Source organism: Microtus oregoni, unplaced genomic scaffold, assembly GCF_018167655.1.
Source record: "Microtus oregoni isolate MIOR12 unplaced genomic scaffold, Mior012 000016F_ref0000370, whole genome shotgun sequence".
Lineage (NCBI taxonomy): Eukaryota > Metazoa > Chordata > Mammalia > Rodentia > Cricetidae > Microtus > Microtus oregoni.
Genome location: NW_024543075.1, coordinates 28,706,682 through 28,723,176, shown reverse-complemented (window position 1 = coordinate 28,723,176; position 16,495 = coordinate 28,706,682). Strand labels below are relative to the sequence as shown.

Here is a 16,495-nt window from a genome sequence, read left to right as displayed (position 1 = left end):
CACACGTATACGCTTCATCCAACGCGGGGCGGGGCTATACGGAGCGGCCACGGGCACCCGCGTGACTACGAGTCCCAGAAGGCATTGCGGTGAGACGTCACGCCTCAGTTTTAGTTGAGTTCCCGCCGAGCCTCAAAGGCAGATCCGGAAGTCAGTCTAACCCCTGAGTGAAGGCAGTTTCTGAGAACATAGGGTGGGATCGAGCCCCGGACTGGAGGATTTGGGTAGGCTGCGGGGTCTGCGGTTCGTCAGGGCTCGCTTACCAGCCCCAGACTCGAGCGGTGCGGCGTGAGCGCTGCATCGAAGAGACCGCCGTGCCTCCGCCTCCCTCCTCTCCAGAGCGTTAACCCTTGGCTAGCACCGAGCCCGCCCCTGTCTTTCGCTGCCTGCGCCTTTGCTGAGCCCCGGACGCGCCTGAGAAGAGCTGGGGACCAGGAAAGCAGTTTGGAGATGAGGGGGAAAGGGCATTCCTAGGGAATTTAGCTTTGAAGGATGACCTAGTGCCGGCCCACCATTAATGCGTTCCAAGAATGGGTGAATGGAACAACTTGTTAAAAATGCAACAGAAAATGAAAAGCAAGGGCTTGGGGAGGAAACTAAAATCTACAAGACCCTGTTGACAAGTGACGGGCGAGAAGTTTAAAATAATGTGGTACTGAAACATTGCTGCCTTTTTTCGTGGTTTTTTTTTTTCTCTCTCTCTTTTTTTTTTTTGGGCAGGATCTCCTTCAAGGCTAGCTTCGAACACAAGAAGTCCTGCTTTTGCCTTGAGACAGTGCTTAGGTGAAAGGCATGAGCCACCATGCCCTGTCCAGCTGCATGCTTTTAACCCATCACTAATTGAATGTTTTCCAAAACATTGGGAACTTGAACCAAATTTGTATTTTTCCTAGCAAAGATATATTTGATTTTTGTTTTGTTTTCAAGACAGGGTTTCTCCGTGCAGCCCTGGCTGGACTGGCACTCGTGCTGTAGACCAGGCTAGCTTTGAACTCACAGAGATCCACCTGCTTCTGCCTCCAAAGTTCTGGGATTAAAGGCGTCATCACTGCCCGGCTGCAAAAATATATTTGAATAATTAACCAGATTCATACTTTTAGCCCAGATATGCGACCCGTACATCAAATTTGGCTTCAATTCATCATCCATAAGCTAGAGCCCTTCATTTCAGTTTAACACATTTGCCCAAAATATAAATTCAGGGTTCTTTATTCTTTCTCATTTCCATGAGTCACCCCAACACATCTCATTACAGAGTGTATAATTGTTTCCACGGATACCCCATCCTATCCATCGTTTCTCAGGTGTTTTAAATGGTACCCCATTCTTTATACAATCTATTGTCCACCTAGTGGTCAAATAAATGCATTGCTTCTGTGTAAATACCTCTAATTTTTAAAAATTTTTTTTTTTTTAAGTGGTGGTGAGGGGGCAGAAGAGAGATGGCTCAGGGATTAAGAGCATTGGCTGCTCTTCCAGTGGTTCCGTGTTCAACTCCCAACAACCACATGGTGGCTCACAACCTTCTATAATAGTATCTGATGCCCCCTTCTGGCATGCAAGTATATTTGCATGGCACTCATACATAAAATATAAAGTTTTTAAGAAAGTGTTGAGTATGGGGAATGTAAGAGGACAACATTATGGAGAATGTTGAATATTTTCACCTTCACCTGGCTTTGGACATCAAAACTAAGCTTGTCAGTGTATAGCAAGCATTTTTACTCACTGAGCCATCCCAGGAGCCCTTTTTACACGTTCTCAGTGCATTTGAAATATGCATCGAGATGGCCTCATTCCTCCCACTTTGCCATTATTGCTAAACATTCCAGGCACATTCACATTTCTGATTCTATACATAGCAACATGTTGTCTACCTGAAAGAAAATTATATTTTTAAATGTGTGTGTGTGTGTATGTATGCACATATTTGATGTGGGAGTCCCTCTGTATGCTATGAATGTTTTATTGCTATTGGTTAATAAAGAAGCTGCTTTGACCTATGGCAGGGCAGAATATAGCAAGGCAGGAAATCAAGCAGAGATAGAGGAGGAAAGAAGGTGGAGTGAGGAGGCACTGTGTAGCTGCCAAAGGAGGATGACCCTGGAACCTTATCAGTAAACCATGAGCCTTGTGAGCCTCGTGGTAAAAGATAAAATAATAGAAATGGGTAAGATATAAGAGCTAGCTAGAAATACTCCCGAGTCATTGGTCAAGCAGTATTGGAATAATATATAGTTTCTGTGTGGTTATTCAGGTCTGGGCAGCCAGGAAACAAACGAAAAAGAAGTCTACACTTAAATGAATTTATGTCTTTGTACCACAGTACCTGCAGTACCCATGGAGGACAGAAGAGGATATCAGATCCTTTGGACCTAGAGTCACAGAATTCCTTCTTAGCTGCCATGTGAGTGCTTGAAACTGAACCCAAGTCTTCTGCGAGAGCAATAAGCTCTTAACCCCTCAGTGACCTCCCCAGCCTCCAGGACTTTTTAAAGATTATTACATGAATATATGGCTGTGCATGTGGCGTACAGTGGCCAGAGGCCAGAAGGACACTGGATCCCTAGGAGCTAGAGTAATATGCAGTTGTGCCTCTGTACTGTACCGGGAACCAAACTCTAGTCCTTTACAACAGCAGGAAGCCATTGTAACCACTGCCTACAATACTATTTGTACACCAGCACCTCCAAACAGCCTGGCAGGAAGTTAGGCAGGCACTTATTCAAAGAGTAAGCCTACATAAGCCAGCTTTCATAGGCATCATGGATATTTATTGGGCTTTAATTGTCCTTTCAGGGTGTTTAGATTCCTTTTCACAGTAGAGAGACCCAGTCTCATGCCCACACCCAGGAGTAAAGGTATGGTGTTAGAATTTCCACTGAATGTGATCGTTGCTCTATTTTTACTGTTTAAGTGAACTGTCAGAGACCAGGAACCACATCTACAGAAGAATTCACATCTCAGGAATAGTGATGGGCTGTAGAAAAATGATATCCAAACCTTCAAAGAATCACACTTAGATAGCAATTCAAACTCTCTTTTTAGATATATTAGGGGAGTCTGACAGATCTGAAATCCAGGATTACTAAACTTTATAAACTCCTGGGTGAGATACAAAGAACACTGTTATAAAAGTTTGAAACCAAAATATTAAGACAAGAAAGAAAAGACAGATTGAGTTCTTTACTTCAGAAATATTTTAATATAATTGTAGTATAGTTATGAAGTCACATTCAAGCCACTGAATATATTCCAAGTATTAATAAAAATATTATACATCTTCACTATGCTGATATAATTAAAGCATTTGGTTCTTACAGATGACACCAGTAATCACATCCATATTTGCACTGCTAGTAAATAGCATGTAAGTAAATGTGTATTTTAATAGCAGGGCTTCAGTGTTTTTTTTTTAAATTATCAAAAGTGAATTTTTAAATGCCACAATTCATGAATCCTAGAAAGAATTAAAACAGCTTAAGGCAAGATTTTGAAGTTTTTATACAGTTTAATTTGAAAAAAAAAAGAATATGTAAAAAAGATACATGCTTTAACAACTCGTCACATAAACACAGTACTAAAAAGCATTGGTGCCAGTTCTCAGTGGATTCCTCAGAGACAACAGGTTCTTGGAATGAACCATCACCTTCAGATCCTAGAGCACTGCCAAGAACAAAGAATTCTGGCACAGGACTTCTATGTAGCAGAATTATTTTTACTTGACAAAGGTAGTTATAAATGATTATACAAAAAAGTTAGTGTCTTGGCCAGTTTAGGGTTTTGTTTTCAGATGTATTTTAAGGTAAGTGTTAAAAAGTTTGTAGAAAGCGAGGTGATTTATAATTGACTGCAGTAGTGCAAAGAGGCTATTCTCTCCTCCCTATTGCTATTTTTGGTATGGGCTGAAGTTAGCATTTTACAAATAACTTATATTAGAATATGTGTTTTAGCGACCAAAGGAGGCACAGATTGAGTTAAATTAAGAGAAAATATTATCTTTTCTTCTGAATTCTCAACTATACAGTATTAATCATAATATATACTTTTAGATATGAATCAGATTTCTTGTCATTGGAAAGTGGCATTACCTTTCCAAGTTCTCTTATTGTGCTAAGATGTGCTGTAACAGATCACAAAAGTCCACACTGAGTTCCATCAAAGGCAATCTTTCAAAAAGAACATCTTTTTAAAGAAGTAGATAGGTGACTCATGGAATGGAATTAGGTCTCTCTCAAAAGAAAAAAACAATTCTAGTGCTACGTACATTTACAAAACAATTTAAGGAAATATTAATTGTGGAAAAAGTAGACAACGGTGCTTTGATCTTCATTTTAATTTATCAACTAGACAACACATTTTAATATAAAAAAATTCATATACTATACTCAGCTTTCCCTAAAAGTGGACCATAGTGTTAGGCACCAAAAATTTCAAGTTTTGATTTCTTTAAAAATCTATTCCAACAATAACACCCTTGACTCTTATTTAGCTCTGTAAGCATCATTTCTGCTAATCACTTTGTACACTTTACAAAAATTTCATTCAGCAAACTGAATCAGATTGTCCTTTCTTGGTATTACCCTTCATTAAGTAGTTTGTCAGTTTTCTTATGACTACCAGACTTGCTACATCTCTATTACCATTCTAAAAATATTTGAAATTCTATTTTCACCATGAAGTCTGTTATATTTACATGTTTACTAAAACTAAACAAAGTTATGTCTGAAAGGAGAAATAAAAATGAATCTTATTCTTAATGGTTACACTATAGTAACTTCAAACTCCTCTCTTCTAATTCTGAATTTCTTTGTATTACAGAAAATAATTCTTTTATGTGAATGTACAATGTTTACAAATACAGGACAGTTTACACAACACCTTCCATAAATGTTTATATTAAAATTCAGTCTGGATCCTACCGTTCTTTTCCTGGGCCTCTTACCAAACAAAAATGGGCACAAGGCCAAACAATTTCCATTTGTTTAATGAGGGAGTAAAGCATAAATACACAGAAGTGAAACTCCAATTTCAGTTCACACCCCTACATATAAACATAGGATTATAATGGAATGATCGAATTTAGAATGCAGCAACATCAATGAATCTCATTCAGTTACTGGGCAACAAACATTAAATCAAATAGCTTAATAGTTAAAATAACTAAATCACAATCAGAAGTAGAGAACATAGTATTTTTGTGGGAAAATTATTAGTAAATGTACCTGATATCTGTCCTCATTAAGGTGAAGATGAATGGAAACTACTTACTCTCTAATCAGAATGAAGTGCCAACGAAGCATAGAAAGTTAAGTAAGGCACCATTATTTACAACTCCAGTGATTGGCACTTACTCTGAAAAGGCTTTAACAATGAATAAAAATAGTATTTTTTCTCTACTTCTATAAACTACTGAGTAGTTCTTAGCGTTCTGCCTACTATTTGTGCTTTGCTTTTCAGCCTGTTGAGTAGCAGCTGCATCTTTCCTTTCCTTTGGTGTCTGTGAACATACACAGTGGTAAAGGCTGTGAGGTGCATAACAGGAAAACCAACTTGCTGTGTCTGTGTAGAAAGAATGCAGACAAGGTGGCCGAAATGATACAGTATTATCTCAAAGTCTTTTTGAGGACTTGCTATATACTATATATTAAGTTTGGGATTGGTAGCATTTAACAGAATGATTTTGAAACAGCAATGGCTTCCCCAAATCTTTAAGTTAGTTATGTGACAGTTGGTCCAACAGATGTGTTGAAACACTGCAAGTATATTTAAGTTTATAGTTTCTGCCCACGTATAAAAATATACAAAATTCCCAAGTGTGTGTTTGTGTGTACACACATGTGCATACATTTATAACTCCTTGCTTCCAGCGCTCAGAAATCCACAGTTTATAGGTATGTGGCCGCAGTCAGCTGGTACCACTTAACTGTCTCTTTGCTCAAGTTGAAATCTTTCAACGGCAGGGTTATTCCACCCAAGAAGAAATTCTCCCGCAGAGATTCTGAACTGAGTACACTCAGTTGAAGTTCTTTCTGTCTCAAGGTTTCTTTGCTGTATCCATTATACACAAGCTAGAGGGGGGAAAATGATAAGATTTGGTTTCTTGGAATATCTTCAGTAAAATGTGAAGGTATCAGTCAAAGAGTGATACAATGAATGGCAGTGAGTATAGAAGCGGGGCTTGTCTCAATGTATCAGGAGCAAGTTTTAATTTCTGGAATACTGGATTGAACTATCATTTCTGTCAGTGTTTAACAAAGAGACTGTAGAAAGCAGGACCAATCATTGTCAAAAAACAAAACAACCTCCAAATCCTCAGATATGGGTTCTGAGAGATGCAAGTAATGGGGCAGGGAAAAGAGATTACCTGGTGATTACCTTAAGATGATTTAACAGCTGGAGAAAAAAAGAGGACGAAAGGAAAGCAAGTTGGAAAATATAATTTTAAAATTATTTTGCGAAATCAGATTAAAATTTCATTGTTCTGTCAAATGCCAGGAAGTGGTAACTTTTTATTCACAAGGAGATACAAACCCACAGAGAATGTAGTTTGCAGCAGATCTGCAATGCTCAAAGCTATTGCTATTAGTTCAAATCCTCATTACAGCACTTAAAATGTTTATTTTTCTACAAAATTTCACAGTAAGTTCTGAGAAATATTTCCTTAACTTAGACCTTCTCACTGTTTGACTAAATCACAAGAACACTTGCTTGTATGTCTTTGTCTTGACAATATAGTATCAACCAGGGGAAAATTCACTAAAAACCCCACCATTGTTTTCTAAGACTAACACCAAGTGTTCTTTGGTAAGTGCTGCATGTGTTTTTAAAGAGTGGATGACCCTTTAGAGGGCTCTCTGTGTGTATGTATTTGAGACAGGGTCTCTCTATCTAGACGGCCCAGGTTGACTTCAAATTTGCTATGTAACCCAGGCTAACCTTAAATTTACATTCTAATCTCCCTGCCTCGACTCTTAAGGGCTACAAGTACAGGAATGTACCAGCTCACCTGACTTTTTTCTCTTTAAATTTTATTTATTATCTTTTATTATTTTTTTTTAAATTCACGTGTATGTCATACATGTGTGGGTGCCTTAGGAAGTCAGAAGATGGTGCCAGATTCCGTGAAACTGGAGTTAATCAGCAATTGTAAGCCTCCCTGATATAGTTGCTGGGGACTGAACTCCAGTTCTCTGAAAGAACAAGTGCTCTTAAGTGCTGAGCCATTTCTCTAGCCCCATGCCTGGCTTTTCTACGGGTCTTGATACATTTATAATATTGATAAAAATTCAAATTGTCAAGCTGGGTGTGGTGGTATATGCTTTTAATCCCAACACAGAGGTAGGTGGATCTCTGTGAGTTCAAGGCCAGCTTGGTCTACTAGCTAAATTCCAGGACAGAGTGTCAAAAACAAAACAAAACAAAAAAAAAATTCAAGTTGTCTTCCAATCTCTATCCAGAAATTTTTTTGTGTGAATTAAATGCTAAGGTCCATAAATAATGTGTCTATTCTGCCCCCCAAAATAGTTAAGGAAGGCAGCAAGGTGAGAGAACTCTAGGAACTTTAAAGAAATGAAGTTTAGCTTGCTATGTCATTGAATGTTGGGTTCCTTGTTTTAGGTGAAATTTTGGTTTTACATTTTGATGTTTTGTGGATATCTGGAAGTAGGTTTTAGCCGGTTACTGATGGGTTGTGGATCTGCTAGTTGCCTTGAGTATCTCAGTCACAGTTATTGTTTGTTTGTTTGTTTATTTATTTATTTTTTAAAAAACCCCAATCAAGCCAAATTAAAGGATATCCAGGCTTAATGAGATTCCTGTGCAGTTTATTTTTTTTTAAAAGATTTTTTTATTATGTATACAACATTCTGCCTCGATGTATGCCCGCACGCCAGAGGAGGGCTCCAGATCTCAGTACAGATGGTTGTGAGCCACCATGTGGTTGCTGGGAATTGAGCTCAGGACCTCTGGAAGAGCAGCCAGTGCTCTTAACCTCTGAGCCATCTCTCCAGCCCCCTTTATTTATTTTTTTTGAGACAGTTTTATATCTCTCAGTCTCCAAAGAAATTTTTTTTTTTTTTTTTTGGTTTTTCAAGACAGGGTTTCTCTGTAGCTTTGGAGCCTGTCCTGGAACTAGCTCTTGTAGATCAGGCTGGCCTCGAACTCACAGAGATCTATCTGCCTCTAACTCCCAAGAGTTGGGATTAAAGGCATGCACCACCACTGTCCAGCTCTCAATCACAGTTATACTCTCTACTGTTCAGCTGATTTTTTTTTTTTATTTTTGCATTTTTCGAGACAGGGTTTCTCCATAGCTTTTGGTTCCTGTCCTGCTGACACTTCATTTTTGTAAGAGGATACTAAGAGAATAAAACATGCGGGGAAGGTTAGAAAGATGGCTCGGCAATTAAAAGCACTGATGCTCTTGCAGCGGACCTGAGTTCAATCCCCAGCACCTACATGGCAGTTTACAACTTCCTGTAACTCTGGACACTGTGTGTACAAGGCTCACATCCAATGCACTTACATACATGACAGCAAAACAATATATACACATAAAATAAAAATAAATAAATCTTAAATAAAAACGTTGAAATCTCAAACAAAACTCTAGGAAATTTCTAGAAATGAAGTTTAGCTTACCATTTCATTGAATGTTGGGTTCCTAGTTTTACGTGAAATTTTGGTTTTACGTTTTGATGTTTTTTGGGTATCTGGAAGTAGGTATGTTTTGACGTATGGATTTGGGTCAGCCCCATCTTCAGTAACCTATAAAGAAAAGCAGTCTCTTAACAGTAATGCTTCCCACCAGGTACAGATTTGCTCAGCAGTCAGCATTTGTAACCACTCACAAGGTCTTTGATGTGCATCACCATGATGAAGAGGGTGCCATTTCGGTAAGACACAGATAACTTCACTGCTCCTCCTATTTGGCCCAGAGTAGGGCTGAAGGAACCTGCACCTGAAAAGAGAAATACTTTCCTCTTTATCTCAGCGTGCCTGCAAAGGTCCACACTTCAACAAAAGAACTGCTGCACGAGGGCAGGGAGAAGGGAAGTGGACGGGAAAAGTAAACCTCATTTGTCACTAATTTGTACCTTTTTTTGTAATCACAAGCTAATTATTAGGAATGCTAAGTTTTTCTAGAAACGGACTTAGAAAGACTAACCTATTGAGAGAAAGGAAGGGAAGGAGGGAGACAGGACATTTATTGCTCTTACAAAGAACCTGGATTAGATTCCCAGTATCCACAGAGTGCTTACAACCACCCATAACATCCAATTCGTTCTTCTGATCTCTACAGCATGTACATATACATATATACATTCAGGCAAAATACTCATGTACATAAATAAATCTCAAAAAAAAAAAATCCAAGAGAGACACCTGAAAACACCCCAAACTGATTTCTAGCCTCCACACACATGCATGTGTGCTAACACACATCAACCCCACCCATCACAAAAGTCATGAGTTATCAACCGATGGGAAAAAGTCTCACCTGCAGACCTAGCTATTCCTTCAGCTTTCTCATCACGAAGTAAGGGGTGGAAAAAAGTACAAACAAGATCGCACTAAGATAAAAGAGAAAAAAGTTCATTAGTTAAATATTACACAACACAAAGGTAGACTGTGTTATTTACTTATATTGGAAAGTCACCTCTGCTACATCTGTTGATGCATTCAGCAAATTCTGTAAATAACTGTTTAATTCAATTTTCCTTTTGGCTGCTACATCTTTTATGTGTGTTCTTCCCAGAACCATCCTATTAGGGAAGCTACAAAAGATAAAGAAAAACAGCGAGATTTAAATTATTTTATCAGAAAATATTTGTAGAGTATCATGCACAATATTTACCTAGAAATATATTTTGAAGACACAAAAGTGTGGTTTTAACCTATTATATTTTGCCGGTGTGATTCAAAACACTAGGGATAAACTATTCAATTATTCATTTTCTTCATTTAAGTCTTGGCATCAAGATGCATGTGTTAGTTGGGCTTGGTGGCACATGTCTGTAATCTCAGTACCACTTGGGAGGTAGAGATGGGTAGGTCAGGAGTTGAAGGACACTCTGAGCTACACAGCAAATTCCAGGCCAAAAAAAAGAGAGAGACCCTATCTCAACAACCCCCTCCCTGGGAGAAAAGAAGAAAGAAAAAGAAGCATGCCTTACTAGTTTCCTGTATTTGTTACTAATTTTTTGATATTTGGCTTCAACTTTAATCATTCATAAATATTTACCGGATTTTGTCTCTAAAAGAATCATTACTCAATAATCATAAAGATACACAAACAATGACATAAAACCTAAATCAGGTGCCAAAACCAATATCTCAATTCTTACTTTGGTGATGTTAAGAAAATGAGAGTACACACAGTAAGAAACTCTTTATTGTCTGAGACAAGGTCTCAATAAGTATCCCTGGCTGGCCTTTTACTCAGAGATCCATATCCAACTGTAACATACTTTGGTACCCATTTTGCCTCCATGTTTTTGAAATATTGTATGACAAGAATATGGCAAAGGAAAGCTGTAAACTTTTTTAATCTGAGGTTTTACAAAAGGAGTCAGATAAAAAGCTAAGCACTAGCGGCAAAAGAGACGGCTCAGCAGTTAAAGGGCATGTACTGTTCTTGCAGAGAACCCGAGTTCAGTTCCCAGCACCCACATTGGTCAGCTCACAATGGCCACTGTAACTCCAGCTCTATTGGATCAATGCCTCTGCAGACACCAACACAGTAAACATACACAACACACATATACAATTTAAAATGAAAAATTATCTTTTAAAAAAAAGCTAAGCAAGGGCCGGGCGGTGGTGGCGCACTCCTTTAATCCCAGCACTCGGGAGGCAGAGGCAGGCCGATCTCTGTAAGTTCGAGGCCAGCCTGGTCTACAAGAGCTAGTGAGCTAGTTCCAGGACAGGCACCAAAAACTACAGAGAAATCCTGTCTCGAAAAAAAATCCAAAAAAAAAAAAAAAACAAAAAAAACAAAAAACAAAAAAAACAAAAAACAAAACCTATAAGCATTGAAGATTAAAACATCTGTGAGGCAGTGTCCTTAATCTTAGCACTTGGGAGGCAGAGGCAGGTAAATCTCTGCGTTCAAGGCCAGCCTGGTCTACACAGTGACCAGGACAGCCAAGACTGTACACACAGAGAAACCCTGTCCTGAAATGACCAAAAAAAAAAAAAAAAAAAAATTACATCTAAGAATTTCAGTGGTAACTGGCAAGGGGTCAGCGTTATTCCATGGCACATGTTGAGGTCTGAGTTGTCAGGTTTGGAAGAAAGAGCCTTTGCCAGCTAAGCCATAACATCTGACCTCAGGTTTACTATTTATCACAAAAGTCAGTATGGCTCATATGGATGATTTATGCAGCTGTAGCATGTGACATTTTAAAACCAAGATTCTATTATCTTAGTTGACACATACAATCAAGGTGACAAAACAGGTGCCTTCAAAGCTCACACCTTGGTTGTTGTTTTGGTTTTTAAGACAATGGGTACATACTTAAAACAGTCCTCTGAAACCAGACCCACCCGAAACTTGCAGTGTCCTCTTGCCTCTGCCTCCAGTGTACATGTGCACCAGGCCTAGCTTTAAGATTTTAGTCACATGTTCATTCAACACAAAATTCAAACTCCTTATCTATGTTCAGTACTGTACGAGGTACTTATTATTTTAACTGTAACTGAGTGTTAACCAAGTTTTCCACTTGCATGTAAAAATAGTTTCTACACAGGAAAATAAGAATGAATTTTTGTCAGGATAGGAACATACCCAGGTAACTTCCAAAGTGGAAAAATAATGCTGAGCTTATTGTGCAGTTCTTGAAACTCATCAAATGTCCGGAATACAAATGATGGTTCAAGGTGTCCTTCTCTCAGAATTCGGACTACATAAATCTGGAAGGAAATCAATGATAGGCACATTACATTATAATAAAATTTCTTTCCTGACACAAAAGTTTTAGTACAAGTAAGTGCTTTTACCCTTGGGAATATAAGTCACTAACAGGAAACAGGTTGTGAATAGAGTTCATTGTATTTATATAGCACACACTGCATTCTGAGACTGAACTTAACTACTGGAAGATTCAAATAAAACTTGGAAGTGAGCACTTTTGTTTCCATGCTTAAATATAATGTACTTCTCAAACATATACACTTAGTACACTTCCAACAAAAAGGAAAAAGGTTTATTTAAAGTATTGAACACGACTGCAAGAAGAGTCAGGTATATCCATAGAAAGCCCAAGACATGTGTGTGCGCATGTGTATGTAAACTGAGTACACTTTCCAGTGCCATTATAAATCAATGGCAATATGACCTCAACAAAGTGATTAAAATTAAAGTGAAATGACTTTCTAAAGATATATTAATCATAGATTTAAAAAAAGCATTATCTAAAAAAGTATTAGCATGGAGGATAGAGATGTAGCTCAGTGGTACAGCATATGGCTAGCATACCTGAGGCCTTGGAATCGACTATCAGCATAGAAAAAGAGAGGGAAAAACAACAACAACAACAACAAAGACAGCACAAGGGTGAATAATAATAGCCATGGGAGAATATGTAAAAAATAATACAAATCCTGGATTTGTTTAAATATAAGGTGGTAAGCCATGGTGGCAAAAGTCTTTATTCCAGCACTTGGGAGTCAGACAAATGTGGCTCTCCAAGTTTGAGGCTAGCCTGGTCTACACAGAGAGTTCCATGACAATCAGGGCTAAGACCCCTTCAGAGAAAAACAAAGAACAAGTTTTATGCATATGTTTAATAAATGCTATGTAGTGGTTAAAACCCTGGGTTTGATTGCCAGTCACACAAACAAATAGGAAAATACTGAACTGAAAAGTACAATGGGAGCTTAAGACTTTTTTGTTAAGTCTCTCTAATCAGCCCTGCCTGTCCTGGAAGTAGGTATATAGATCAGGCTGGCCTCGATCACAAAGATGTGCCTGCCTCTTGTCTCCTGAGTGCTCAGATTAAGGTGTACATCACCATGCCCTGATGAAACTTTAAAACTTTTTGAATTATATTGGTTAAATATGTTTCAGTAAGCAAGATTTACCTTTGAAACTAAGAAAAGATGGAAGGAAAAAGAAAATACTCTGACACTAAAAGGAGGAATGTATTTTGACCTTCATGATTTATTTCTAAGCAAATTAACAGTACAAAAAAAAATCAAAGTAATTCTTTAAGTATATTTACTTATTTTTGGACCATCCATGGAAGCAACAAGCATAAGCAAAATCAAAGCTCAGAACTTCAGCAATCAGTGAAAAATGTATGAAGGACAACAAAAACCTTACACATGGTAATCTACACATGTTGAACAAACTTACATAGTGTTTATCTGGGTTGTATTTCTTGTGATATGTGAAAACAGAGGCTTCCTTGATTCGACCATCTTGTCTAAAGGAGTATGTTTTCGGTGAAAATGAAAGGATGGGTTCATCATTAGAAGGAAGACCAGAAAAACGGAGCTGAGCAAGGTTATGAATGAAGAAGTTAAACTTTGTGGCAATGCTTCCCAAACTTGACTCAATCAGCCTAGAAAAGAATCAGAAATTTGTTAATAGTAAGTTTACATGGAGACACGCACTAAATTCAAGATAATAAAAAATGAAATCCCCCCTTTTTTGAGTTTTCCGAGACAGGGTTTCTCTGTAGCTTTGGAGCTCTTGTAGACCAGGCTAGCCTTGAACTCACAGAGATCTACCTGCCTCTGCCTCCTAAGTGCTAGGATTAAAGGCGTGCGCCACCACAGCCCAGCCAGGTCAGTGCTTTAAACCTCCTCTCTACCGAGAGGAAGAAAGCAAGAGGAAAAGGACACATCAATGCAAGCTCATTCTTCCCTGCCGAGAAACATGACAGCAGAAGTCAGTGAATATGGTCACTGCGTCTTTAGAACATGTTTGCCCAAAAGATCTGTTTTTATTGAAAACAGCAATGATATCCAAATGCTAGCTGTTAACTGGCATGCACTTCAAATACTGTCATGAAGAAATATTTACAGCCCTAGAGTATCAGTCGGCTGCTGTGTTGTTGAATTCATAGAAGCTATTATGGTAGAATCTTGAAAATAGAATCATTTCAGAAGGAAACCTTAAAAAAGCACATTATCATTAATGTAGAAAACATGTTTCTTAGAAATACACTTATAAGCAGAATTCATCCAGTGGAAATCATACTAAATAACCTTGAGATTATACTTTGAAAGGAATAAACATTTTTCTAAGCACTGCTGCAACTTTTAGTAGCTTTTTTTCTTTCAGTGCTGGTGAATGAACACCCAGGATCTTTCAGAGGAAAAGATAAGCACTCTACCTCCGAGCTCCACCCCTAGCCCTTTGCATCTTGACACAATTAACATGTCATACCTAGTGAAGAAAATGGTAGCCTCAGCGTCTGTAGTCTGGGGCTGAAGTGCATCTCTGACATATTTCAAGTCCTGAATACTTGTAAGTTCTGGCAAACCTGAGGGAATCATCTATAGAAGAAAAAATATTAAAATTTCTCTTGGTCAAGTACTTAGAATTAAAGAAACAAAATTTATCAAAGACTTGAGTTTGTTAATATCTTGGGTATCTAAGTGACTCTTACAAATGAGAAAAGTCATACACCTCGCTGGAAGAAAAGTCCATTTATGGAATTAAACACATACATTCTCAATCTCTCTCCTAGGCCTATGCTGACTCTAACAGCTCCAGTCACAATCATTACAGCACGTTTTGGTTATTTCTGTTCTTTTTACTTAGGTGTACTACTTATCCTAGGAAGTGCAGAGATCCTGTCGAGACAGCTTAACAAATGTTTGCCACTTGAATACACGTAGATCTAGAGACACAAATACACACTCACTCACCAGCAGCCATCGCCCCTTTCCATTCTAGTGTCACCACTCTCCTGACTTTTTGTAGTTTTTTTTTTTTTTTGGTTTTTCGAGACAGGGTTTCTCTGTGGCTTTGGAGCCTGTCCTGGAACTAGCTCTTGTAGACCAGGCTGGTCTCGAACTCACAGAGATCCGCCTGCCTCTGCCTCCCAAGTGCTGGGATTAAAGGCGTGCACCACCATTGCCCGGCTCTTTTTGTAGTTTTTAATCAGTGGAACCAGACAGTGAGTACTTATATCAGTAATCTAAAAATATTGCACTAAAATTTTGACAACTGTGACTATAGCCAATTTTATTCCAAAAGCATAAAACATCCTTCTTAAAATATCAAAACATAGAGGTTTTAGTATACAATTCAATGCCAATAAGGAACAGTTACCAGTGAGAGAAGGTTAAGAAAGAGGTTTGTTTGCTTTCTTATCAAGTTGTAGGCTTGACAGCAGAGGTCCACAAACAACTGGAAACGAATGGTGGGCCTTTCACCCCCATTAATGACGTATGCCATGTCAGAGGTAAGCACAAAAGGAGCTCGATCCCTGTTGAAAGTATACACAGAGCATATTTACATAACATACTCAAAATAAATGCTGCTATTGCTGTTAAAAGTTATTAAATAGGGCTGGAGAGATGGCTCAGTGGTTAAGAGCATTGCCTGCTCTTCCAAAGGTCCTGAGTTCAATTCCCAGCAACCACATGGTGGCTCACAACCATCTGTAATGAGGTCTGGCGCCCTCTTCTGGCCTGTAGGCATACAGACAGAACATTGCATACTAAATAAATAAATAAATAAATAAATAAATAAATAAAAAGTTATTAAATAAGCCACGTGAGCTACAATAATTTTCAAGTGGGAAACAGCATGCTGTGGGATGTCTTTCTACATGCTGTGCTGCTCTCACTGGTTGATAAACAAAACTGCTTTGGCTTATGGCAAGGCAGGATAGAGCCAGTCAGGAAATCCAAGCAGAAAAACAGGGGAAGGGTAGAGTCTGGGAGACTCTAGCCAGCCACCAAGGAAGCAAGATGTAAAAAATGAGGTAACAAGCCATGATCCATGTGGCAAAGCATTGACAAAAATATGGGTTAATTTAAAAATGTAAGAGCTAACTAATAATAAGCCTGAGTCATTGATCAAACATTTATAATTAATATTAAGCTTCTGAATGATTTTTTTTTTTTTTTTGAGACAGGGTTTCAGTGTGTTAACGGTCCTGGCTGTCCTGAAACTCACTTTGTAGACCAGGCTGGGCTTGAATGCACAGAGATCCAAATGCCTCTGTCTCCCAAGGGCTGGGATTAAAGGTGTGCACCACCACGCCTGGCAACTGAATATTTTTAAAACGGTTGCAAAAATGGACGGGACATTCGATTCCCCGACGGGGAGCCAAAAAAAAAAAAGGACGGGACAGAAAAGCTTCCTTTTATAACAGCACCAAGAGTTTTGCCTTTCCGTAATCCTGAATGTTCACATTTTGAGGAAAACTATTACATAGCAACTTCAGCATTGGGACAGAACTTAAATATGAAATTTTCACAAGAATGATTACTTATAGATCTTTATGACCAAAGAGAGATTCAACAGTAG

The 16,495-nt window shown here is 38.4% G+C and overlaps 1 protein-coding gene across 1 annotated transcript in view; it reads right to left on the bottom strand.

Moving 5' to 3' along the window:
• Positions 1-3,166: 3,166 nt before the first annotated feature.
• The window catches only part of Pik3c2a (phosphatidylinositol-4-phosphate 3-kinase catalytic subunit type 2 alpha), a 106,561-nt gene continuing 93,232 nt past the window's right edge, over positions 3,167-16,495 (bottom strand). The window contains exons 25-33 of the mRNA XM_041666242.1: positions 15,290-15,446; positions 14,399-14,508; positions 13,361-13,568; positions 11,792-11,916; positions 9,662-9,779; positions 9,503-9,575; positions 8,853-8,962; positions 8,644-8,769; positions 3,167-6,071 (exon numbers count right to left, since the gene is read on the bottom strand). Of these exons, the coding sequence (XP_041522176.1) occupies positions 5,889-6,071; positions 8,644-8,769; positions 8,853-8,962; positions 9,503-9,575; positions 9,662-9,779; positions 11,792-11,916; positions 13,361-13,568; positions 14,399-14,508; positions 15,290-15,446 (1,210 nt within the window). The 3' untranslated portion in view covers positions 3,167-5,888. The remainder of the gene's footprint in view (positions 6,072-8,643; positions 8,770-8,852; positions 8,963-9,502; positions 9,576-9,661; positions 9,780-11,791; positions 11,917-13,360; positions 13,569-14,398; positions 14,509-15,289; positions 15,447-16,495) is intronic.